The 25,229-nt window shown below is 35.2% G+C and overlaps 1 protein-coding gene across 1 annotated transcript in view; it reads left to right on the top strand.

The window, feature by feature from the left end:
• The window catches only part of Itgbl1 (integrin subunit beta like 1), a 171,858-nt gene that overhangs the window by 50,016 nt on the left and 96,613 nt on the right, over positions 1 to 25,229 (top strand). The window contains exon 3 of the mRNA XM_070002666.1: positions 22,952 to 23,098. Within this exon, the coding sequence (XP_069858767.1) occupies positions 22,952 to 23,098 (147 nt within the window). The remainder of the gene's footprint in view (positions 1 to 22,951; positions 23,099 to 25,229) is intronic.

Here is a 25,229-nt window from a genome sequence, read left to right as displayed (position 1 = left end):
AATTTGAGTTAAAGAACTTTCACTAGTTTTATGCACTGTATTTCTTAAGTGGCTATCCAAGCTTTTCTGAACATAAATAACTTTTGTCTCTAGCTAGATGGAAAATGTCTCTTCTTAAGGGTGCTTGCTCAATGTACTGCATGCAGTTCTGTGAATTAGAATATTTTTCTTGTATCAAATTGAAATATTGTTATATACAGATTTGACTGTTCAAAATGAAATATTGTATAGGTTATAATGACTTGACATTGAACGATACTCTTCTTTGGTAGTTTATATCCTGGTTAATGGGATTTTGTGGTTTGGTATTCTTACCCTGTAAGCATTATTTCTACAAGCTGATTGCTTGTTCATTTCAATTAAGTAAGGTGTTTTAAGGAAGGATTTTGTGGTAGACAAAAAAATATTGACACTCTTTAAAAAGTCACTTGAGGTCATCTTATCTATCTATTGTAGATAAAGCGAAATTGGTTTCACAGCTACATTTTTTAAGCTCCTTTTCAGACTTCTTCCTTAAAAATCTTATTTTGTCCCAAAGTTATTCTGCAAAACTGCAGATACCAATTTCATTGCTTAGGAACAAACTAGGTTCTTGTCTTTCTGTCTCACCATTTCAAGTGTAATCTAAACCGTATTTTATAGATGTATGTTTCATACAAATATATATTTTCAGTATAATAGATTATTTCAATTTGTTAAAAACTCTTAAAAGTTATCTGTGATTCCTTTAAAAGGCTGAAATGGTGTATCAGTGGCATATTAATGTTACTATTTCTATTTTCCTTATCTACTATTTATTGTTTAAAAAGAGTAGTGATATGCATACATTTGGAAACATTCTCATTGTGTAACATTAAAACATTACAGGTGAAAAGCTAAAGTCCTCTTTAATTAATGGTATTTTATTCTGGATCTCAGAAATAAACTAGAGCAGAACAAACCAGAATAGAACTCTGACTAAATAAGGATCCCTAGGAATGGGTATAATATGTAATGGTATGTAATGATATGTAATATGTAATGATAATCTGTAATGGAATAGATGTAGTTTAATCACATATATGTATGTTACTGTGTCTATTGATATTTTAGTGATATGCATATTCTCTCACTCATAAATTCCACTTAAAATAATTAATAGCACAGATTATTCACACTTCTACACAAAAATGCATGTATAAGATAATTTGCTTTTGACAGTATTTTTTGCAGTAATAAATGATTAGTTAAATACATGTTAATAAAGGGTTAATGCACAGTATAACCCCTGCTTTCACTATATTTGATGTCAGTATAACTTGTGGAGGAGATGGGGAAAAACCAGTTGTTTAAGGATACAGGTGGACCTGTTGCAACAATGAGAAGTACAAGTTGTCATGTCCAAAATGAGCTTTACAACGTCGGTGCCGGGGGGGGGGGGGGTTAAAGGGGGGGAAGGAGAAGGATTGGGATTGGGGGGGAGGGGGGAGGCTGGGAAGGGATGTGAAGGGTAAACAAAGGAGGAGGCTGCAATGCTTGGTAAGAAATGTACGCATTATCCTGCCCATGTAATTGTAACTCCTCTGTACAGTATGTTCACAAATAAAATAAAATAAAATTTAAAAAAAGATAAAAAAAATAAAGGGTTAATGAAGTACTATGGCTGAACACTGGCTCATTATATATGTGCTAGAAAGAATAGTATTTTATACTTCTAAAGAGTAATTCTAATGATATTCATACTGTCTTCTTGCTTCTGGGACACACAATAGAATTGATTGTTCCAGATTGATCGCATTTCCCTTGGGAGTTTTACATGGAAAGTTTTCCCTAAGGATGATTCTGTCATTGTGTGCTAGTTGCTAGCTCTACTCTGTTGATAGATGACCTCAAAAGCAGAATTGGTTTATGCTACTATGTAATCCTTATTCAGTTTTCTTTCTCAAGAATTTTGTATTATTTTAATTTCACATTTTGATAATTAATTTTCAAACAGAGCTTTTAGTTTGCCAAAAAACTGAAAGAAAAATGGAAACATTTTTTTGTCCTAGTTTCTTCTAATCTATAAACATGATGACTGTTGATGTCAATTTGCTTAATTTTATTAAGATTTTGGGAGGAACTGGAAAACAGTGGATTTTGTGATGAAATTTTGACTCCCTATGTGATTTCATTCAATTACCACTGTGTTTTTGTGATACAGTTTATGTAAGTAGCAACATGCTACAGTGAACTTCTCTTGAATTAGTCATCGATTCCAAGTCCACATAGAGAAAAACACACTTAAAAAAAAAAACTTCTGGTTGAATTTTATAAAAAGAAACAAACAAGCAATCAACCAAACAAAAGCTGAATAGTCAAAGCAATCCAATCAATAGATGAAATAAATGAACTAAAATGCTCTTCAAATGTAGAAAATAGCCAATAAATACATGGAATAATATTCAATGCTTTTAGTCATCAGAAAATCAAAGTCAAAATTATATCGAGATTTCAATCTTACCTCAGTGAGAATCATTATTATTAAGGGAGTTTGTTTTGTTATTTACAATAGCCCATGTTGACAAGGTATGGGAGTAAAAGGAACTTACACAATTGTTAAATTAGTACAGACATTATGGAACTTATACACTATTGTTAAATCAGTATAGACACTATGAAACCCAGTGTGGAGGTTCCTCAAAAACGTAAGTATAGAACTACGGTACCACTCCTTGTTACATACTGAAAGGAATCAAAGTTAGCATATAATAGAGATACCTGCATATACATGTTTATGGTAGCACCATTCACATAAGCCAAGTCTGGAATCAGCCTAAGTGTCCATTAACAGATAACTAGATGAAAAAGTGGGGTTTTCGGAGGGTGAATGGATAATAAAAGCAGGATTATCCAACCATTGTAAAGAAAGAAATCCCGCCTAGAAAAAATGTATCATGTTTAAGGCAGATTCGGAAACTGTATGCTTTCATACTCAGTACTAAACATTTTCTTTCATAAAGGCGATGATGATGGTAATGAGAGAGGAGGAGGAAGAGGAAGAAGAGGCAGAGAAGAAATAAGAATTAAAATAAGGGGGTTTATTAGGAAATAGGAAGATCATTAAGTGGGAAAGAGGATAACTGGATATTAAGCGAATAAATATAATCAAAAGACCTCATATAGATATATGAAAATGTCATACTGAAACCCATTATTATCTTTGTTGCTGTTCTTCTTAATGTACTTATAATGTATTATGTGATTTTTTGTTTCTTTTGTATGTTCATTCCCCTATGGTATAACTCATTTTCACTGTATTTGATTCCAGTGCCCTGCATCTTGTATATACACTTTTCTACTTTGGGGAGGGGAAGGGAAAAAATAAAATGCTTAAATGGGGATACAGGTTGACCCATTGTAACAATGAGATATACAAGACACTATGTTGAAAACGAACTTTATAACTTGTGGCGGGGGAGGGAGTAGTTGGGGAGGTGGGAAGGAAGGGATCGTAGGGGAAAAACAAAGGCGGAGGCAACAATGCTCCATAGGAAATGTACTCATTACCTTACTCATGTAACTGTAACCCCTCTGTACAGCATTTTTACAATAAAAAAAGCATATAAAGAAACCCATTATTCTGCACAACTAAGGTACACTAATAGAAAAGTGAAAAATCATGAAGAAAGATCAATTCACATGTTTGAAAGTATCCTAAGATTTTCCATTCTCTTTCTCTTTTTATTGCTTTTTGATTGTATTGAATAGGACTGTAAAGGCCAGGTTGGCCTTCTACGCATTGGAACTGTGAGATGACAGGTATGCAGAACCCTGCCATACTCTTATTTCTACTTGGAAATATTAGAGTAGTTGCCATTCATTCTAGGAAGAAACCTTTAGAGCTATATGGGGCAAACTTTAAATGATGGCTCATTAAACTGCACCGAAATTTGTAAACCATATATTTAACTGGTTCTGATCAGAAGTCTCCAGTGTTACTTTGTGTAATTAAAAAGTGACTTTAAAAGTTACTGAATAGATAAAAATAAACAGTGGCTTCTATTACACTTTGGAGGTTTTGATATTTCTGCTCCTCCTCTTGAACTGAAATTACTATACTGTAGCTTAAAGTTTCTGTTTAAGCTTTTGATATTTATTAATATTAATTCACTTATTTAGTTGTTATTTATCAAGTTCTTGATTTTCAGTATTGTGCTGTTTTAAAGCAATACTAGAGGGCAGGTAATAGATAAAGAATTAGCAACTAACAATATACTATAAAGTGCAGAGCAATAAACAGGTTTTTTGGACAGAATTATGAGAACTGTTGGTGTCTGGGACATGGTATAACCTATTTACTTCATTAAAATATTAAAGGTTTTTATTAACGATTTTGATTTTTCTCCAAGTTTTCATTCTATTTTATTTTCTTTCCAACATTCAAGTCAAATGAGGTAGATGCACCTCAAGATATGAGGTGCATATCTTTAAATAAAGAGGTAACTTTTGCAAATTACTCCATAAAAGTCATTTGAAGAATTGTTATTATTTTAATGATATGAATGCCATTGAAGGCATGTTCAAAAACAAAAAAGAAAATAAGTATACAAAATAATTTGTAGTAATTCTTTACTTCTCTTAGAAGCTAATTTATATTTTGAGAAGATAGCTATTGAGAGTAAGTATTCAGTATGTTAATTGACATGTAGTGTGTTTATTTATTCCAAATTAAAAATCTTCAAGATTAGAATTGTTCTGCCTGCTAGACACTGAAATTTTAGCACATTCTAAATATATTTTAATGTATATTTTTTAAATCCAGCATCTATGCATCTAAAATGATATCATCTAAAATGATAATTGGATTTTGATATTTCCTTCTAAAAATGTATATTTTATAGATCACAAACATGCTTACTGTGTATTTTCTAACTAGTGTTTCTTTTAGTAAAGTCCTCTTAAATCCCTGGTCCTCAAGATGAAAATGACTAAAGGAAAGCAGTTGAATAAATAAAATTCTTTGAACATGAAGTCTTCAAAGTATAAGTATACAAGGGCAAAGCAATTTTATACTATATTTTGGAAAGAATTTTTTTATCCCTACCTCTGATTTAAGAGAAATGGCTGGCCAAAATAATGACTCTAAATTATAGTCTTTTATTATCTTGGGTTTGACTTTATCAGTAAAATCCCAGAAACTTTAGATCATAACTCGTCCTGTTTTTTTTTCATGGGTATTGACCTAAGATTATTTGGAATAGTAAATAACTCTCATTGAAAGCAGAATTAACAATACATAATTGAGAACGCAAGTCACAAACATAATTGACAATACATGATACATACACTACTAGTTGTCAGGGATAGCTAACTGAGCTTAGGTCAAGTCTAAATAGAATCCTTTCTGCCTTTTCTTTCACTCCATGGTGAACCCAGCCCCACTTTGGCTGGTGTAGAATCCCACCAGCGGGTAGGTAGCTACAACAGAACTAAGCTTTTCCTTTCCTTTTTCAAAGACAATAATTCTGGTTACACTTCTTCCTTTATAACCCCGTGACTTCACTTTTTGTCCCCATATAAAGACTCATGCAATGTGTGTATATAAGTTGCTATTTTTAAAGCAGATTTAAAATAGATAGGAAAGTTCTTATATTTTCCATGAAGACATTTGCTACATTGCTTGGGATCTTGAGAAATGCAATCTAGATCCACAGTCTGAAATTATTCCTATATTTTATGTTAAATAAATATTAATGCTGGGTGCCAGTGGCTCATGCCTATAATCCTAGTTACTCGGGAAGCTGTGATCTGAGGATCTCAGTTCAAAGCCAGCCTAGGCAGCAGTCTGTGGGACTCTTATTTCCAATTAATCATTTAACCACCCCAAACCTAGAAGCAGAGGTGTGGCTCAGATGGTAGATTGCTAGCCTTGAGCACAGAGGCTCAGGGACAGTTTCCCAAGTCCTCAGTTAAAACCCCAGGACAAGCACAAAACACATAAACAAACAAGTATTTAAGGTTATAATTAAAACCTTTTGATTGGAAGTTAAAAAAAGAAAACCCAATTGCTAAGTCTTAATCAGATTACTGATGCCCTAAAATTAATGTGGTATGATATTGATTTTTTGACATAATTGAAGTGATATTTGAGATGCAAGAGATTTTGAAGTGGATATTAGGATATTCTGATTCCACAGCTGAAGTCTAATAAATGTTTAATTAAGCATCTTGGTGAAGGTAAAATTCAGTCCATGCTAATATAATCCATGGAATATGCTTTTCTAATAGTAAATAATCTGTTTGATTGCTACATTGGCTAACATGAAGCCAAAGAACTTAATTCTAACAGCTTAAAGATGAGTGAAGTAGGAAACAATCAGTTGCTCAAATATTGCTTATAGTCTATTTTAAAATGAAAGGCTGTAAAGGCCACAAAGATAATCAGTGACAGGAGAACATGCAGGATTAGTGGTGTCTGGGAAGATGAACTTTTCAATCATGTGAAAGTATATTATTGTAGCATCTATGTCATTTTAAACTTTGCAGAGAGTGGGTTTAAGGAGCAACGGAAGCAGAAGGTAGGCTGCATTATTGAACCACTGGTGTGTGTGGAGGCAGGGAAGAGCCACAGACAGAAGTTACCCTTTTGGAGCGGTGATGGAACCTACTCTTTTGTTAGATGGATTGCTCTTTCAGTTTAGTCTAAACTTTGAAAGAAAGGGTTTTTGGTGTTTTTTTTTAAGCACTAATGATTGAGGTTGCTGGGGAAACACTAAAAGCTTGCCTGTATAAAAGAATGTTGGATGCTAGTCCAGGAGGAGAGGGAAGGTGGAATCGCAGGGCCTACTACCCCAGTGAGCCAGCGATCAGCAGGCAGACTCTGCTCTCCTCTGAGCATGGCCAGGGGCAAGGGTTCATGCAGCGAATGGGCTTCATAACTCACAGCGTCCGTGTGAAGAGGTTTCAGAGCCCACTGGCTTTACTGCTGTTAGTCCTCTGGACGAGGAAGGAAGGCAGTCAGTCTGTTAGGACTGAAAAGAATAAAGATTAGAGAGTACAAAAGGCTTATAAAGTTTGAAAAGGTGATGAAAGGCAATAGAGTCAAAAAAGACCAGGAAAGCCGAGACCATGGTTTCCTAGTCCCCAAGTCTGCACATAGGTGTGACATTTTCCCAATTATTCTCCAAGTACAGAGGACAGGTTGTGAAATTTGTTCAGGGTGAAATAAAAGTGGAAGGAAGTTGGTCTCTGGTGGTTTTGCACAGAACAGAGAGTCAGATGGTGTTTTGGTCTTTGGTGTCATGCCTACTGACTTCTTTTGGTAGCACTGTTGGAGGGATTCCTCTTACCTTTCCAGTTTCCTCTCCAGGAGCACCAAATCTCTTGCTGTACAAATCTCTGGCCTTCTTAAACCAACAGCTTCTTCTTTTTTTTTTTTTTTTTGTTTTCATTTTTTGTTTATTCTGTCATTGGGACTAAGCTACCCAATCTCTGACAGTGTAAACACATTGTGTATGTTAGCTTCTTTTCTATAAGAGAATGCCTCATATTAAAAACTTAAAAAACCAAGAATAGTTTGTTTTGGCTCATAGTTTCTAAAGGTTCGTGGATGTGGTTACTCGGGAAGAACATCATAGTCCAGTGGGCATGTGGTGGAAGAGTTCTTCATCTCTTGGTAGACAGGAAATTGAGAAGAAGAAGCAGGGACCAGGAATAACTTTAAAGGCACGCCATCCATAATCCCATCCTGCAGTTATCCCCAACCACCTGAAGTTGTGTGTGTGTTGCGGGGCGGGGGGGGGGGAGATTTAATATTCAAACCCTATAGATGAGATGTAAGGCTTAGAGATAATGAAAGTAAGTCCTCACAGATGATATTTTAGAAATCACAAATACTTTTCACTATGCCAAAGGCTGATGGTTCATAGACTTCAGAAGAATAGAAGAGTATGCTCTGATAATCAAGTTCCATGTTCTTAGGACTGTGGGGTTTGCTTGGAGTAAATGTCGTGTTATAGTCACAGCTTTTGGTGTCAGTTGACAAAAATGTCCTGGGCTTTGCTTAAGCTTTCAGCCTCTTTTCAAACATCATTGAATCCTTATGACTGGAGACATTTTGCTAGGCTCCCTTTGACTTACTGGAAGGGAGGCTGAGCCAGAACTTGAATCTATGGAAATTTTCTCTAGATTCCTTCCTTAAGGATAAATTGAGAGCTTTCTTCAGTATCTAAGTTGTTTGTCTTTTTTCAAGAACTTGAAACATATCAAGGTTGTCATGAGCATCAGAAACTTTACAAGCACAAGCATCTCCCAAGATGTTCTTAAGCTTCTCAAAGACAATTAAACGCCCCCAAATTTCCATAGTCTTACACACATTTTTCCTTGTGAGATTTCTTAGTTCCAACATCTCCATAGTCATATTACTAAAAGTTCAAGATGAACATTCTTCAGAAAGCTCTTAGGAAGTATAAAGCAAACATCGATGGCTAAATTTGTATTGGGAGTTTCTAAATTATATCTCATAAACTTAATTTATTATTTTAGCCTCTTGCGATAGATTTTTGTATTTGGCCTGCATCTCCCTATTTTTAAATTTAGATGTTTGAGAAAGCCTGGTGGTTCTTTACTTGAAAGAATTCTTCCTGAAGAAATAACCAGAAGACCAGATTATACTACTCTTTTAAGAAAAATACCAGCTTCTTTCTCACTCTTTCCCCAAAGCCAAACCCAGGCTTACTTCTAGAACAAGGTTTTTTTTTGGGGGGGGGGTGGTCCGGTCGTGGGGCCTGAACTCTGGGCCTGGGTGCTGTCCCTCAGCTCTTCAGCTCAAGGCTAGCGCTCTACCACTTGAGCCACAGCCACACTTCCGGCTTTTTTCTTTTTGCTTATGTGGTGCTGAGGAATCAAACCCAGGGCCTCAGGCATGCAAGGCAAGCGCTCTACCACTGAGCCACCTTCCCAGCCCCATAGAACAAGGTTATTTTTTTAAAGCAAAAAAACAAAAACAAAAACAAAAAAAACTTTTGTAAGTACTTTGTTTTGAAAACATCTAAACAATATCTATTTTCTCTAGCATAACAATTCTAGGAACGATTATTTAATGTAATCTCTAGCAAATAAAAATTGTAGAAATCTTTTTTAAAGTTATGTTAAGAAACAAACAGGTATTATTGTAGCTTAAAAATATGCTTTTTAAAAAATCAAGGTTATGGATAGTAGAATTAAATGCAACTGTGTAATTTTTAGAAGACTTTTCATCACCATACCTTAGTTGTGAAGTGGGGGGTTCACTGTGCCATTTCTGCAGATGCATACCCTATCAGCCTTACCCCTCTACACTCTCCCTTCTCCTTCTTACCCCTGTTTTAACATAATGTCAATAGGTTCCATTGTTCTATTTGTCTATGTGCACATGAATAATTGAGCCGTATTCACTGTCATTCACACTCCTGCTTCAGCCTCCCCATCCCACTGATACATAGTGTGGCCTATTTTATTCTGTCATTCATTTTTTAAAGGTATTCTATCAAGGGATGTCACCATGGTGTTTTGCATGTACATCATAGAATTTATTTTAGTCACAATTTCCCCTTCAATTGCTCTCTTTTCTCCTATCGCTCACCTTTCTATTGTGTAACAGCTTTCAGTCAGACCGTTTATGCAATCTTCACACATAACAAAGACAATATATTTTGGTGTTCACCTTCCAACATCCTCTTTTCTTATCTTCCCTCCCTCTAATCTCCCCAAATGGTTTCATCTCTTTACTATCCCTTTACAACATCAAGTCCTATATGAGAATGTAAAAATGTACATATATTTATGTGTATATATACATATATACACATACATGGCATGTATACCATTAAGTCACAAATGAGCAAAAACATGGTATTTGGCTTTTTGAGCTTAGATTATCTGTGCCAACTGCATGATTTCTTGAGAAGTCCAATGGACTTATGAATTTTCAATTCATAAGGTCGTGGGGAATAATTCATTTTGCTAATTATTGTCAAAGACCTAACCAAAATAAGAAGTCAATGACTGTTAGTTTTGTTTTTTTTCCTTTAAACCTTTTATGCTTTCATGACAACTTTTGAGTTCATTGGTACAATCTATTGTTTTCCTATGATTATTCACTGATGAATAATATCTTAAACACAGAAGATAATTTGTGGCTAGGTTAATTTATTAGGATCTCATGTTTATCCAGTAATTATTCACTGAGAAGTATCTATGACAAATAATATTTGTACCTAAACTGACAGCATTAAATATTTAATTTAAACCATGGCATGCAGTATGCTTGTCTTTAAAATTAAACTAGTATATAGAAGCACAAAATTATTACATATATGTTATTGCTTATCATCAGTTTGAAATATTTTTTATTCTTACACAACTTATTCCCTAAGCCTATTCTGCTACCTCATTTTCTTTTGACCTTAATCACCTGTGTGAAGATATAGGCATAATGTAGATGTTATAATGAGGCCTTCTCTTCCCTTCTATGATTATTCCTGAAACACATGGAAGGAAAGATGCAACCCGCATTGTAAAGAAGGTATCAGTTTAGTGTGGGAGGAGCTGAGGAAAGAGGGTTATGGATGGGTGAAGGGATGGGTGTGTGTATGATGTATTGAGAATCTGGAGAATCAAGTTGCAAGTAGAGGGGAAACAGCAAAAGACAGTGAGGAAGTTGCACTGACTTGTTATTGGTGGGAATAAAGTCACTTTAGAAAATATTAAAGTCCCATGTATTTAATTTATGGATTCAGATTGTATTGGAAAAATCAAATTTACTTTTAGAAGTTGGTGGTAAAATATTTGCATGTATGTACAGAGTAGTATTTGTAAAGAGGTCCACTTGTATGTATGTGTTCTCCCCACATTATCTTTTCAAAAAAAATTGTTCCAGGAAAAAAATCTTGTTCCATGATGAATACTAATTAAGAAATTAGCATGAAATCTGTGAAGGGAAAAAGTCTAGAATGAGACGCAGAACATGAATAAAGCAAGTTCAACTTAGATTAAGAACAATACCTGAATGATCCTACTGTGTGGGGCTGAGAAAAATTATAGATCTTCTTCCTTATGAAATAAAAAAAATTCTTTGTAAGAAACAAATTGTAAGTGAAAAGAAAGGCACCCTTGGGAGATGGAGACAGAATGTGAGTGTGTTCATGGGAAAAGGGTTAATGCAAAGAACCTTATATACATGAATAAAAAGATCACAATGAACTCCATTATTTATTGTAATTAATATATGCTGATAGAGTAATTAGAGAGCAGGTGCCCAGTAGTGCTTGAAGGAATTGGAGAACTAGAAAAATTATTTTCTTTTAAGAGGATTTAACAAATATTTCTATAATCACTCTTAACCATTTTACATTTATCATTTGATGTAATTCTTACAAAGTCAGTGCAATTCAAGTACAATTGTTTTTCTCTATGTAGATAAGGTATCTGAGAATGATAGAAAAATTAAACAACTTGTTTCAGTCCAGACCCCAAGCTATGTGCTGACTGACTGTATACCAGAGGTAATTACAGAGTGTGAAAAGCTAATATTCTGGGCTGCCTTTAAAAAAAATAAAAATAACTTTTTGGGAAATATAAGAAAAAATATTGCCAGAGTAATAGAAGAACACATGTTGACTAATTAGGAATAAAAATGTTAGATAAAATAAATGAAAAAGTATCCAAGGATTAGAGAGAATTACATATGAAGGAAGAAAATGTGTATCAGGAACCCAAACCCCAGGTCCTGAGTTCACTCCCCAGACTGGCACAAAAGCAAAGACTATCACAAAAACCCAACAACAAACAACAACAACAAAACCCAACAACAACAACAACAAAAAGAAAATACAAATGGCAACATCAACATAATTGGTTAGCTAAAGAAGAAAATAGAAAACATTGAACAGAATGATTTCCTCAGATGAGATTCAAGATGGTTTGTGGGAAGTATGTGCAGCTTAATCTGCAAAAAGAGAAAAACATACAGTGATCTTAGTGTGGAGCTGATAAAATTATAAAAAAAATTGTCCACATTGGAAAATACAGATTGTTGGGTGCTGGTGGCTCATGTCTGTAATCCTAGCTACTTGATAGGCTGAACTCTTAGGATCATGGTTCAAAGCTAGCTGAGACTAGAAAGTCCCTGAGACTCATCTCCAATTCATCACCAGAAAACTGGAAGTGGCTCAAAGTGGTAGAGCACTAGCCTCAGGAACAGCACCCAGGCCCTGAGTTCAAGCCCCAAGGACAAAAGAGAGAGGGAGGGAGGGAGGGAGGGAGGGGGAGAGAGAGAGAGACAGAGACAGGGAGAGACAGAGAGAGACAGAGAGGAAGGAAGGAAGGAAGGAAGGAAGGAAGGAAGGAAGGAAGGAAGGAAGGAAGGAAGGAAGGAAGGAAAGAAGGAAGGACGGAAGGAAGGAAAAATAAAGAATCAAGCTGCAAAATCAAATGTGGTCAGAGTTACTAGAATTGAAGGGCAAAGGAAGAACTGGGGTGGGGGTGAGGAAGGCTAAGCATGGTGATATCAAACAAACATCAACATATTCAGAGAATTTTGTATTACATCAATTAGGAACATATGAAAAGGGCTATTTTCACATATGGAAGAACTGAGAATATTCAAAGTATCTCTTAGAGAAATTACTAGAGTGAAAATTCATTCTTTTAAAAAAATCTGCTATTAGAACAATTTACCTCTAGTGCAACAAAGCCTATAATTCAATGGTTTTCAAAAAACTCTGAAGTATAAACACAAATGATGCTAGATTACTAGCTAGGGAAAACAATATCATTTTAAGTAGCCAATAAAATGATAAGTTGCCAGTTGGAATTTAGTCAGTCTTAATGTTTTAATGCCCTATGTAAATAAGGAAAAGCTTTTTAGTATGGTGATTTTTTTCAGTGCTTAAAAGAACTTTTGTATTCATGTATAAATTGTGAGAGGCACCATCTAGGTTTTCTATTAGACTATCTAGATAGCAGGCAATTTAGTAAACACTGGTACTACCTAGTAACATTTGTTTCAGAGTAAAATTTCTTTTTTCTTTTCACTGGATTTTCATCTTTTAATTGCAATTTTTAAAGTATATTTTTATTTTCTTTAGGTAGTTGTACAAAGCAGTTGCCTTTCCACTGTCTATGAATACAATGCCTCTTGATCAGTGTTACCCCTTTTTATCTCATCCACCCCTTCCCTTACTTTTCTTAATTTTTAGGTTATTTTTTGCCATTAAACAAAGCAATTTATGTATTCAATGTGTCGTGATCTGTGTCACTCCTTCGACATCTTCATCCCCCTTTGACTCACCCCTTCCCTAATTTTTCTCAGCTCTGTGGCATATACAGTGCATTCTTGCCTGCATTCTACTCATTTCCTTCTTTATTCTTCTACTCTCCTCTCCTTTACTGCTCCTGCTTTACGAGTACTTATTTTGTGAGGTTTTGACTTTGTCTTTCTAAAGAATTATACTATTTGCATTGTCCAAATATTCTATTGTACTCCAGTTAATTCATTTGTAACCGTTTGGTTGGTACCCCAGGGTGCTTGCTTGTAGATTTATAGGTACATTTTGGTTCCTACAAATGAGTAAAACTGTGCAGTCTGTGTTTCTCTGGGTCTGGTTTACTTCACTTAATATAAATCAGAAAAAGTAACTGATCAGTATCATTAATAAATGCTTTTCTTAAGTATTGTAGATAGGTACAAAGACTCAATTGTCTGGGCTGTCCTTGAGTTAACATTCTAGTTACATACTGGTATAGCGAGAAGTAAATCAGAGAATAGAAATGCCTGAGTCTGTCCCAAGAATTCTGATTGCCAGGGTGATATTCAGCTAACATATTATGATTAAATGAAAGCAATTGTTAATATTGGTAGAGTTCTCTTAAAAATTGGAAAAGATGCTGCTGCAGCCTGTGCAAGCTCCTCCACTCTTTCTATCTACTGCAGGGTGTTTCCTAACACCCATGGGCCTGTCTGTGCTGCAGCCTTCTCTCCCTTCCCTGCCCATAGTAACCACACAGCCTAGCTATGATCCTCTAGGCTCCTACTTATTTTATTTAATGTCTTCTTTACAATCCAGTGTTTGGATTAGAGACAGCGTTAAACTTGAACAGCAGAAGGAATTTTTTTAATCAACAACATATTACAGAGAAAAATGCCTGGATTGCAATTATAAGCACAATCTGGATGAATCACACAAATGCAATATTGCATCAAACTTTATGCTGAAAATTATAGTATTGACTGACAGTAACCATGTAGTATTACTATGAGATTGTGTGTGAAGCTGGGTCATTGGGTGCACATATGTACAGGTCAATGTCATTATAAGTAGGCATACACAAATGTGTTAGCCTACGTAGGGTATTTTCAGGGGATAACTCAAATGGTGTAATTCCCCAGGAAGATGAACTCACAGTCCAACAAAATGACTTCCAGGAGCTTGTACTTGAAAGGTGGGGAATGGGGCCAAGAAGAAGAAGGTAGACTAATGAACAGGGGAAGGGGAGAATGTAGTCATAAAATTCAATGCCTCTCCTACAATTTAAGAAAATATAGGGGAGAGGTAGGGTTGGGAGCGATGTGAAAGAATGGTGAAAGGGATGACACAGATCAAGATTCATTGTATTTTTAAACTGATGTGTTGATAGTTAACTACTTTGCATAACTATTTGAAGATCATGAAAATATAGTTTAAAAAAGGAAGCAAGTCAAAAACATAAAACTCATGGTTTTCACTAATGGGACTCAAATAGAAATAGAAAAAAGTTCACTTTTGGGAATGAGATGAAGATGTTTACAGTATCTTATCTCTACTCAGTATTTTACTGAAGATACCTGCAAGTAAAATAAAATTTGTTTAAGAAATCAAAAGAAAAGGAATATTCTCTGGCTCTGTGGTGGATCATGCCTGTATCCACAGCTTCCTGGGAGTCAGATGTCAGAGGATTCTTCTACAAGTCTGCCCTGGACAAAATACTAGCCTGGCCATATCTCAGATAACAAGCAAGATGTTATCTGAGATAAATGGAAGTGGCTGGCTGTAGGAGGTTGTAGTCTTAGGCTATCCTGGCCAAAAGTAAGACTCTATCTGAAAATTAACTTTAGTTATTTTTCTATGGAGTTGGTTCAAGTAGTAGAGTGCTTGTTTAGCAAATATAAGGTCTACAGGTTAAAAGATCTAATAATATCAGTGTTGTCTATAAACGAGTAAGCAAATTAAGTTTAAGAGCTTTCTCAGAATTTTGTATTTATTTTGTCAGTCATGGGGCTCTGTCCCTTAGCTCTTCAGCTCAAGGTGAATGCTCTTCCACTTGAGCCATAGCACCATTTTGGGTTTTCTGGTGGGAGGTGAGGAAGAAAGGGATGGTAGGGGAAAAACAAAGGAGGGGGTAACAATGCTTGATAGGAAATGGACTCATTACCTTGCTCATGTAACTGTAACCTCTCTGTACAGTATCTTTATAATAAAAATATATATTAATAAAAAAAGAGTATCATGGACTTTTCTGCCAGGACTGGCTTTGAACTGTGATCTTCAAATCTCAGCCTCCTGAGTCTCTAGGATTACAGGCATGAGCCACCGGCACCTGGCCTCTCTCAGAATTTTGACAAAATAATAGTCAGCTCAAATTGAGGACTACTAAAACCACAAAAATTATGCAATTGTGAATATCAGAAATTTGTATGTATATGTTTATGCTATTCGTTTATGTATCTTTTATGCATTTAGTGATTTGTTTTCCTGCCTCATACTTGGTTTTTCACTGCTCCATTTTTTTTGTTTCTTGAATAGCTATCTTCCTTCTATATTCATTATGAAAGCTAATGATTTGCCATTTTGCTAGTATTGGTTTTATTGAGTTTCCTTACTTATGTAATTATTTTCTAATTTATTAATTTCTGTTCTTGTCTTAGATGAACCATTCTTTTATTATTTCTGAAAAATTATCATTTTATGTTCTTGTTCTTTTTTAATTAAAATCTTGATTTAATTATGTTCTTATTTGGTAATAAAAGTATTAAAGAAGATAACTTTTTCTTAAAATTCTTTAGGCCTATAAAAACTTATCTACTAATGTTGAACAAAGTGATCTTTATGCATATACTTTTTAAAGCTTAAATACAATGGGTAATTAAAATATTTCCTAAAATGAACTCAAGAGCTGAAATTAATGCTAATAGTATACCATTAAAAATTGTAAAGTTTTATCATTCCCCATGCTCCAAACAAAACAAATTATTTCACAGATACAGACAAAACTTTGCAGAATACAATGGGCTTTCTTCAAATATTTTAAAATGTTAAAATAGAGGGAAATCTTCAAAGAGTATTCTTAAAAACATTAACAATGCACCCAAATATGGGATTACAAAACAGGACCAAATTCAGCAGATAGGAAAGCTTTTAATTTTTTTTCTTCCTATTAGGGCTTTGGACTTGCCCTCCAGTATTCTCTGCATGCCTGCTCAGCTGGTACTCTGTCACTTGAACCACATGTAGCCCTACATTTTTGCTTGTTTTTATAGAGATATAGTTTAGTGTACTCTTTTGCCTAGGCTGTCTTTGGACCATCAGCTTCCAGATTTCACCATGTTGAGAAGTTAGGATTACAGACATGAGTCACCAGGGCTGTGGCTAGACTACAAAACTTTTATTGTTAAATTTTATATGCATATGTGATTAACATGTTAATTGTACAAAGGATTTTATTATGACATTTCCATACATTCATAAAACAGACTTACATTGAACTAATTCCTCTCATGCTTGCGTTTCATTTCTCTTACTTCTGTTCCACAACTTTAGTGGTTTTCATTATTTTATGTTCATACATCCATATAAAGTACTCGCTTCAAAACTGCCCTTCTTGATATTTTGGTCCCTCTCCCAACAGTCCTTGTTTCACACCCATGTCTTATTTATTTATTTATTTATTTATTTATTTATTCATTCATTCATTCATTTATTGTCCATATCATTCATGTGAGAAAACATGCTGTTTGTCTTTCTCAATCTGGCTTACTTAACTTTTAAATAACACATCAGCCATCAGAAATAGTGGCACATTTAAGAATGTTATACCATTTCCCATGGTGTCGGTATGGGGAACAAACAAGTCTTATTTAACCTTAGAAACTTTTAATGTCACTTATCACATTGAGAGGCTGAGTTGGAAAATAATTGTGATAGTACCATGGAGATTTAAAAGTCATTTCACAGAATTTAACAATCATGTGTATCTAAAAATGACAAAATAAGACATAGGAATGTTTTCTACATGTGTACACACATACGTATGTATATAAACACTTATCACAAACCCTCATACCAGCTGGTGCATGCGCAGTGTGACTTGGTCCTCCTGGCTTCATTCTCTGCTGGCAGCTGGAGCTCTGATAACTGTCTCCCTCGGATGTTCCAGCAGCAGCTCTTGCTGTGGATAACGAAGAGGCCACTGACTCTGCTCTGGGAGTCTCGCGCTCTCTGCTAGAATGCATGAAACTGTAGCAGGCTGACTCATTAGTGTACCAGTAGAACAAAAATCCAAGCTCAGCCCCCACTCACAGTTCTTGACAAAGATTCTCCAGCATTTATTTTAGGTAGAAAAATAAAGCCTGGCGCAGAGTTGGATGCATGATATAGTACTAACATTAAGAGAAACATTAAATATATGCATGTGGCTGTTGTGCTTTTTCTTATAACTTGGACATGTGAAGGAGTATGGCTTTTCAGCTGATAAATGTTTATAAAAGTAATTGCTGACCAGTGGCCTACACCTAAAATCCTAGCTACTTAGGAGGCTGAGGTATGAGGATCTTGCTTCACCAGCCTTGGCAGGATAGTCTGAGAGACTCTTATCTCCAATTAACCACCCAAAAGGCAAGTAGAGTCTTCAACAAAAGAGCTCAGGGACAGCATCCAGGCCCTGATTTAAGGCCCAGAACCAGCATTCATGTATGTGCATGTGCGCATGCACACACACTCATGGCGCGTTAATAAAAGTGTACAAAAGTTTGTATCTTTCTATCCAAATGAACTTTCTTTCTGGGTTCCAATTGTCCCTTGGATATCAGGAAGAAAAACAAAACATAACTGAGGTTCACCCTGTTTAAAACATTATCTAGTGCAGTAACGTAAAGACTGTCTTTGGTTTAATGAATTGACCTCACTGGAAATGTTCCTCTTCTTTGAGTTGCTTTACTCTTTCTGAGATGCGTGGGCTGCTGCTACTGTGTGTAGGCTGAGTAGGCAGGCCGAGATTGCCTAGGAGGACAGGAGGAGAGGGGAGAAGCAATCCATCAGGCAAAGATCCAAATGTCAATGGAATTAAGCAAGACAAAGCACATCAGAAAAGTGTCATCTTAGAAAAATGTGGGTGGACTGGCAGGATTCCAATCTGATTGTAAATAAAAGGTAAGATTAGAAGAGGAAACATCCTGTTTGGGGGCTTTGAATAAGAAAGAACAGAGTAAAATGGGATGGAGTCTACATGAGTTATGTGGACTCTTTAAATACTATCTTGTAGGAAACAAGAGATATTTTTCTCACTTTCATGATATGGCTAAGTAGAGTGCTAAGAATGCAGCTGAGTTAAAATAGGTAAGATTGAAGTTGAGTCCTTCAGGAAGCAGAAGAAAAAGAAATCAAGGTTTCTTGCAAGACCTCCACCTGGACCTGGAATATGGGGATGAGGAGAGGAGCAAAGTAGAGGGGAAAAGATGGGGGGTGGGTAGGGCTCTCCCCCCCCCCCCCCCCCCCCCCCCCCCCCCCCCCCCCCCCCCGCTCAGAGGTGCTTGAGCTGTGTGACTTGAGATACTTCCTGTACTTTCCTATGAATTCAAGACTTTCACCAAGAATTTCAGCCTTTGTAAGTGTCTCTTCTATGTTTCATGTTGTTTTGAGAATCCAGTTATTTGTCACTCTGGAATTAACATCTATTTATGTTATGTTATGCATCCTAAACTGGGTAAAGTTATTTTCCAAAGGCAATAAGGGTAGGTCAGTGCAAAAAAAAAGATTTAGAATGAGATACATTTTACATGTGAAAACAAATCATAACCACAGATATACAGTACAGAATGGGGAAATACAGAACTCATGACTCCAGAACAGGACAGGGTCTCCTGGACCACAGCTGGGAAATTCAGAGCTGGTCATATGTTCAAGTCAAGGTTTATTGTGAAGGATGGCTACACTGCTGTCGTGTTCTTTTCTCTGTTGCTAAGGACCTCTGTTTTCTTCCAACAGTTTCATACAACCGAGTGCATTGGTTACTAGACAACCTTTCCTTTCTTTCCTTTTATGATCACCAGAGTGCACTGCAGAGAGCAGTTTCCTCTCTTTTATGTATTTATGTGATTTGTCTAAGAACTTTACTTGGTTGATCATAATGGTGAATTATGGCTAGATTTTATCTTAGGAAGGAAGGTAGGAGGGTCAGATTAGAGTGACAAAGTGCTATATCCTAAAATTTATTGCTTGGCCTTATGGCTCTATTCCCAATTTAATTTTTCTGTCTACTAATTGAGATTTTTAAATTTTTAAAAAGGGAATCAAAGGCAACAATTTATTCATAATATATTCTATCTTGTCCATAAATGGCTTTTTAAATTTTGTGAAAAACTTCTTCCTAGGTGCTTAAAGAGTCTGAAGTAAGAATAGTAATGAATTATATGTAGTCTCTAAGCCAAACTGTAGAAATATATTTTTCTGATGGCTGATTTTGTACTATAGAAACAATTATGCTTTGAAATTATTTTACCATATGCCAGAGAATGATTTCTTTTTTTAAAAGATGACCAAGATGTCAACAACTTTCATTAACTACTCACTTTGTAACAGTTTATGGTAGAATTTCCCTAGGCAGTTATAGTAAGTAAAAGCAAAGTCATTGCACTTAGAGGACTTAAAATACAATTAACACAAATGTTTCTTCAGTTTTACACTTGGAAGGAAGACTAAAAATACATTGTTACCATCCACATTTTTTCTGTTGGATATGGGAAAATAACATTCAAAAAGACTGATACCCTTAAAACTGGTTGATTATAAGGTAATTATGTATGGCTTTGATTTACTCACAACAGAAGATAACTTAATTCAGTGATTTTAAAAAACACCATTTTTTCTATTAGAAACCTACTTTTCAGTCACAATTTTGTAAACTGAAGATAGTAACAAAATTGAATTGGTAAGGGAGAACTGGCTTTCATTTAAGATAGAAGTGATCTTGTATTTGGAAAACACAGTTTGGAAAAGTAGAGTGATTGATTACAAGATCTGCCTGCAAGTCTTTTTTTCCCTTTTTTCCCAGTGATTGCCTAAGAAATGAGTTTTTAAATATTCTTTTAAGATTTCAATTGCATTTTCCTGCTGATTTCAGACAAATTTACAAAGAAAATACATATTTTTGTTCAGAAGTGTTTACTTTCTAATGAAATCACAATGAATAATTCCACCAAGATTCAGGGAAACTTCACTGATGGAGTCATCATTCATCACAGGGATTATGATCTGCTGAATGCATCAATGAGTAGCAATTACTTTTTGAAACCATAAACTCAGTAAAGTAAAATGGCATATCTCCATTTCCCCGTAATTCCCCCTTAAATTTCATTTCAAGCTCTGTATTTGTTTACTATGGATGTTATAGCAAATTACCACAATATGGATCTTTTGAGATGAAGAGATTTTTTTGTGTGTGTCACAGTCCTTGGGACAGAATGATATCAATGCGCTGGCAGGGTGGGTTACTTCTGAGGGATGAGAGAGATTAAACCAGGCCTCTCTCCTGACCTTCTGTGGTGAACGTGCAATATCTGTTCTTCCTTGGCTGTAAACAAACTGCCCAGATCTCTGCCTTCATCCACGCATGGAATTCTCCCTACGTGCATGTCATTATAGCTAGACTTCCATAAAGATACCATCCTCTTTGTGAAGGGGACTGCCTGCTTCATCATTACCCCACCTTACTTTGTCATATCTGCAGCGATTCTGCTGGTGTCTCACTGGGTCAACTTGGGATCTTTCCCTATATACATTCCCCATATTCTCTCTACTTGTAGTCCCTTCCCTTTTTAAACTTAGCTGTGCTTGACCCACAAAAATTTCATCAACCTATGTTTCATCTTCAATATATCTTTCTTTGATTATAATATAAAATGTAACAGTCCCAAGTGAAAGAAATATTCTTGAAATACATTAATACCATGTCACTAACACCAAATCACAATGCCATGATGATTTATCTTCAAAATAATTTTGTTCTTTGCTATTGACAAGGAGCCATCTCATATGTCAAACCATCAGAAAAAGGTGACACTCAGCTGACAAAATTAATAATATCAAAGGATTCAATCTAAGACAGTAATATTAATAATAGAAAGTGAGTCAGTATAGTTTTCAAGGTACTTCATTTATTGAAAGAAGCATAGCTGCTTCAAGATTTTGGCTTAAAACTTTTATACATAGACTAGGTAGTTGACAAATGAAATCACTTGTGTTTTGTAAAGGGACACTAAATTGGACAAGACTGACAATATCATATGAGGCCATGCAGAAGCAAATGGGTACAGTTTTACAGAGTAGTATGGAGTGAGTAAATGGAATTTAGTCAAGGATCTCCAAGATTTTGTTTTTACATTAGAATAATTAATTTGACAAATTCAACAGAAAGAGTAACATTTACATGGACTGAGCCATAGGAAGAGGACTTGGAAAACTGAGCCAATCACAGAGAGATTCTGTTGCACGTGCCCAAACAGGCAGCCTCAGAGCCATGTGTTCCCACTGACCATCTGGACCTCAGCAAAGGAATTTCGGCTGTGACATCAGTTGATGGTTGCCACTAGATAAAGGATTCCATCCTATAGGGTTTATGAACTGCAGACATTAAGACACAGTATTATTACTATCTTGGCATCTTAACAACATGTTACCTACAACTAGTTCAACCTCTGCTCAACTTTCAAGGCCCAGTTAAAGGTCAAGAATTCCTGAGAGTTTTTGTCTTGTTCAGCTCCATAAGAGGCACAAAACACTGCAGATTAATGACAACACCAATTTCTTGGTATATTGGCCTTGACTTTGAAGTTTGTAGGTTCTTTGAAAAGAGACAAATACCGTGTGTGTTTTGTACTTGTGGCAAACTATTGTGGCACCAACAAAAGCATTAGTGAGCTTTAATCAAGTATGAGTTAATAAAGTTTGTGTTTCATAACTTTAAATATCATTGCTTAAAAATGACAGGTGAGAGCACTGAAGATCAGGTCAATTCTGTGGAAACAAATGGTTATGGCTCTTACCATTTTGATTCTTGAACCCAATTTCCTCCTTAAGAAACAAAATATATACTTATTTTTGTATCAATTTATCCTATGGACAATAACTAATATTTCCATAAAATGTCATCACATATTTAATTCAAGTAAATAAGAAGCCCAGGCTGAGTTTAGTAGAGTTTCATGTAAGATTCCTTATTCAGAGTTTGGGGTTTTATGTTCTATATAAAGTATAGTTAAATAGATCTAATTTCTAATGGTATTTTGTCTCAAATACTTGTGGTAGGTGGAATTTTATTACTGATGAGTTTTTGACTGTCTGACTCAATGAATTCTTTTTTTATTATTATTTTATTTTATTTGTGAACATATTGTACAGAGGGGTTACAATTACATGGGCAGGATAATGCATACATTTCTTACCAAGCATGACTCAATGAATTCTTGATGAATCTTCCCGATGTCTCTATAAGTTATTATAACAGTTGTATAATCATTGCTCAAAATTTGGTTAGTGATTAAAATTCTATACATTTCAGTATGTAGAATACCAATACCTGTCAGTCACTTCAAGTTTTAAGCCTGTGATAGGTAACTCAGTTCTGAACCAATACCATCCATAAGTTGTTCTTATATTATGTGTTTCATTGATAAACAATTTGAATGCTGTATGATTCCCAGGCCATGGCACGTGTGACTGTGGCAGATGCAAATGTGACGTAGGATGGTCTGGGGACGCATGCCAGTACCCAACGAATTGTGAGCTGACAAGGAAGAGAAGCAACCAAATGTGCAAGAATTCTCAAGACATCATCTGCTCAAATGCAGGTAAGAATCACATCCTAAAAATATCCTTAAGTGAAATCAAAATTGTGGATTTTCTTAATGGAAATAGGTAGGCTGGAGAAATATGGAAACTCTGTGTGATATTGCTTTTTGAGTATAATTTTTAGAAATGAAATTCAGATAAAAAAAATAGGGAAAAATATGATCTTGCAGAGACTCACAAGTCTGATATTCTCCAGCTGTTTCAAATGCATCTTTGGAGCAGAAAATACCCTGGGAACAGCACTTGACCACATTTATGTAACTTGGAATTTATGATTTTGAATACTGGAGTAAATCTTTTTTAAAAGGATTTATATAACCGACTTAATTATTTTCTGTTAACAACCAATGGTGTAACCTCAACATCAAATAAAAGCAAACTCTTTTTAATTTGATTCAAGTGTCAGATGTATGGGATATGAAGCACATTGAGGCATATAAACGACAACAAAATATTTTGTTTGACTAAAATATTTGAATATTTTATATGAGCTGCTTAGAAATACTTCTTGAAAATTATAGAGACGTTGCTGGGATTAATTAGCATAACAATATAAAACAAAACAGTTGCACTTTAAATTTCAGTGGTATCTAGGCAATGTTACTATAATTTAAGAGTCTTAACATTTGGGCATGTGGAACCTAAAAGTATGTTTTCCTCAGCCATGATTGAACTTGCGACTCCCAAGGGGAAACTAAGAAAATGTCAAAGCTTATGTCCTTACCTTGAGGTTCTACTTCAGTTGTTTTGGTCTTTGTGGGGATTTAATCTCCCTGAGTGAACTTAATGCCCATTCATGGGTGTGAGCCATTGCTGGGCTTGCTAAAGGCAAGAGAGTGACTTTTTGAACAAGTCTCTTCCTGTAGATTAAACTCCACAACAGTGTCTTGCCAGTAGCTCTCAGGTAGATACCCAGGGCAAGGTGTGACAGGATTGTGAGGTGACAGGGCACATGGTCTGAGCAGTCAGGTCATTTTCTTTAGTCAGGATATTCTCCTCATTTTTCTGCAGTCTTTTCCCTCCTCAGGATATTTTTTTTTCCTCACTGTAATTCATGACACTCATGGATACCAAGGCATATTATAAACAAACATATACACATCCCATTCTAGAGTCTGTTTTAATCTTGAAAGACCTCATTCTTTGCAAATATATTTAGTGATAAGGCTTGAATTTTATTTTGGATTTGAATTCTCTGTTTATGTACCATAGTATTATTTTTGCCACTAAAAATAAGGTATGAAATAAAATGCACTATAACCAAACAAGGGCTAATCTAACAAACCTAAAATGTATTCATGTTAAGGACTGTGGTTCATCACATTAACACATCTTAGTGGGGGAAAAAAGTACAGAATCATTTGGATAGATGATAAAACGTGTTTCACAAAATACAGAACACACTGTCTTTTTAAGGTGATGATAAATACTTTTCTGCAATCTGATATCCATAGTTCAGCTTTTCTGGCTGACTCAATAATGTCCTTCATGATCATTTCCCCCTCTTTAGATGATCTAATCTAGGGATTATGTCATATGTACTTATCATCTCTTTCTAGTTTCTTTAATCTGGATTATTTTCATAGATTTCTGCTTTATAGTACTGACAATTGAAAATAACTGCCCTGCCTTTTTAAAAAGTAAAATGCTGCTCATTTTGAACTTGAATGATAATTCTGAGAGTATCAAATATTTATTTATTTTCTCAACCATGTATTGAATCTAAAATTGTTTTTAGACTGGCTTCACACACAACTATATGAAAAACAAATCTATCTCAAAAGTCTAGAATTTGTCTGCAGTCCACCTATTCACTGTGCTCATTCCCCTCTAATAATGCCTGAAATTAGAATAGATAGGCAAATGCTGTATTCATGTTACTTAGATTCCTTTTATCTTCTTTCTGTTGGTGGTTATGTACTCATTAGAAATAAAATGGAGTTGATTATTTTGGATTGCTGTCAGCTTTAGGCTTTTCTCCTTCCTTCTTTCCCACTATTAATTACTATATTTTATAATGTATGGATATAAACAAGATTCTAAGACTCAACAAATGCAAAAATGTATACTTAGGGAATTATCATTCTATTGGTTAAAGAAAATCCTTGTACCCTACTTTCTGTCAATCAG

Source organism: Dipodomys merriami, unplaced genomic scaffold, assembly GCF_024711535.1.
Source record: "Dipodomys merriami isolate MVZ:Mamm:240054 unplaced genomic scaffold, mDipMer1.0.p SCAF_6, whole genome shotgun sequence".
Taxonomy (NCBI): domain Eukaryota; kingdom Metazoa; phylum Chordata; class Mammalia; order Rodentia; family Heteromyidae; genus Dipodomys; species Dipodomys merriami.
This window is presented reverse-complemented; position numbering and strand designations above follow the sequence as displayed.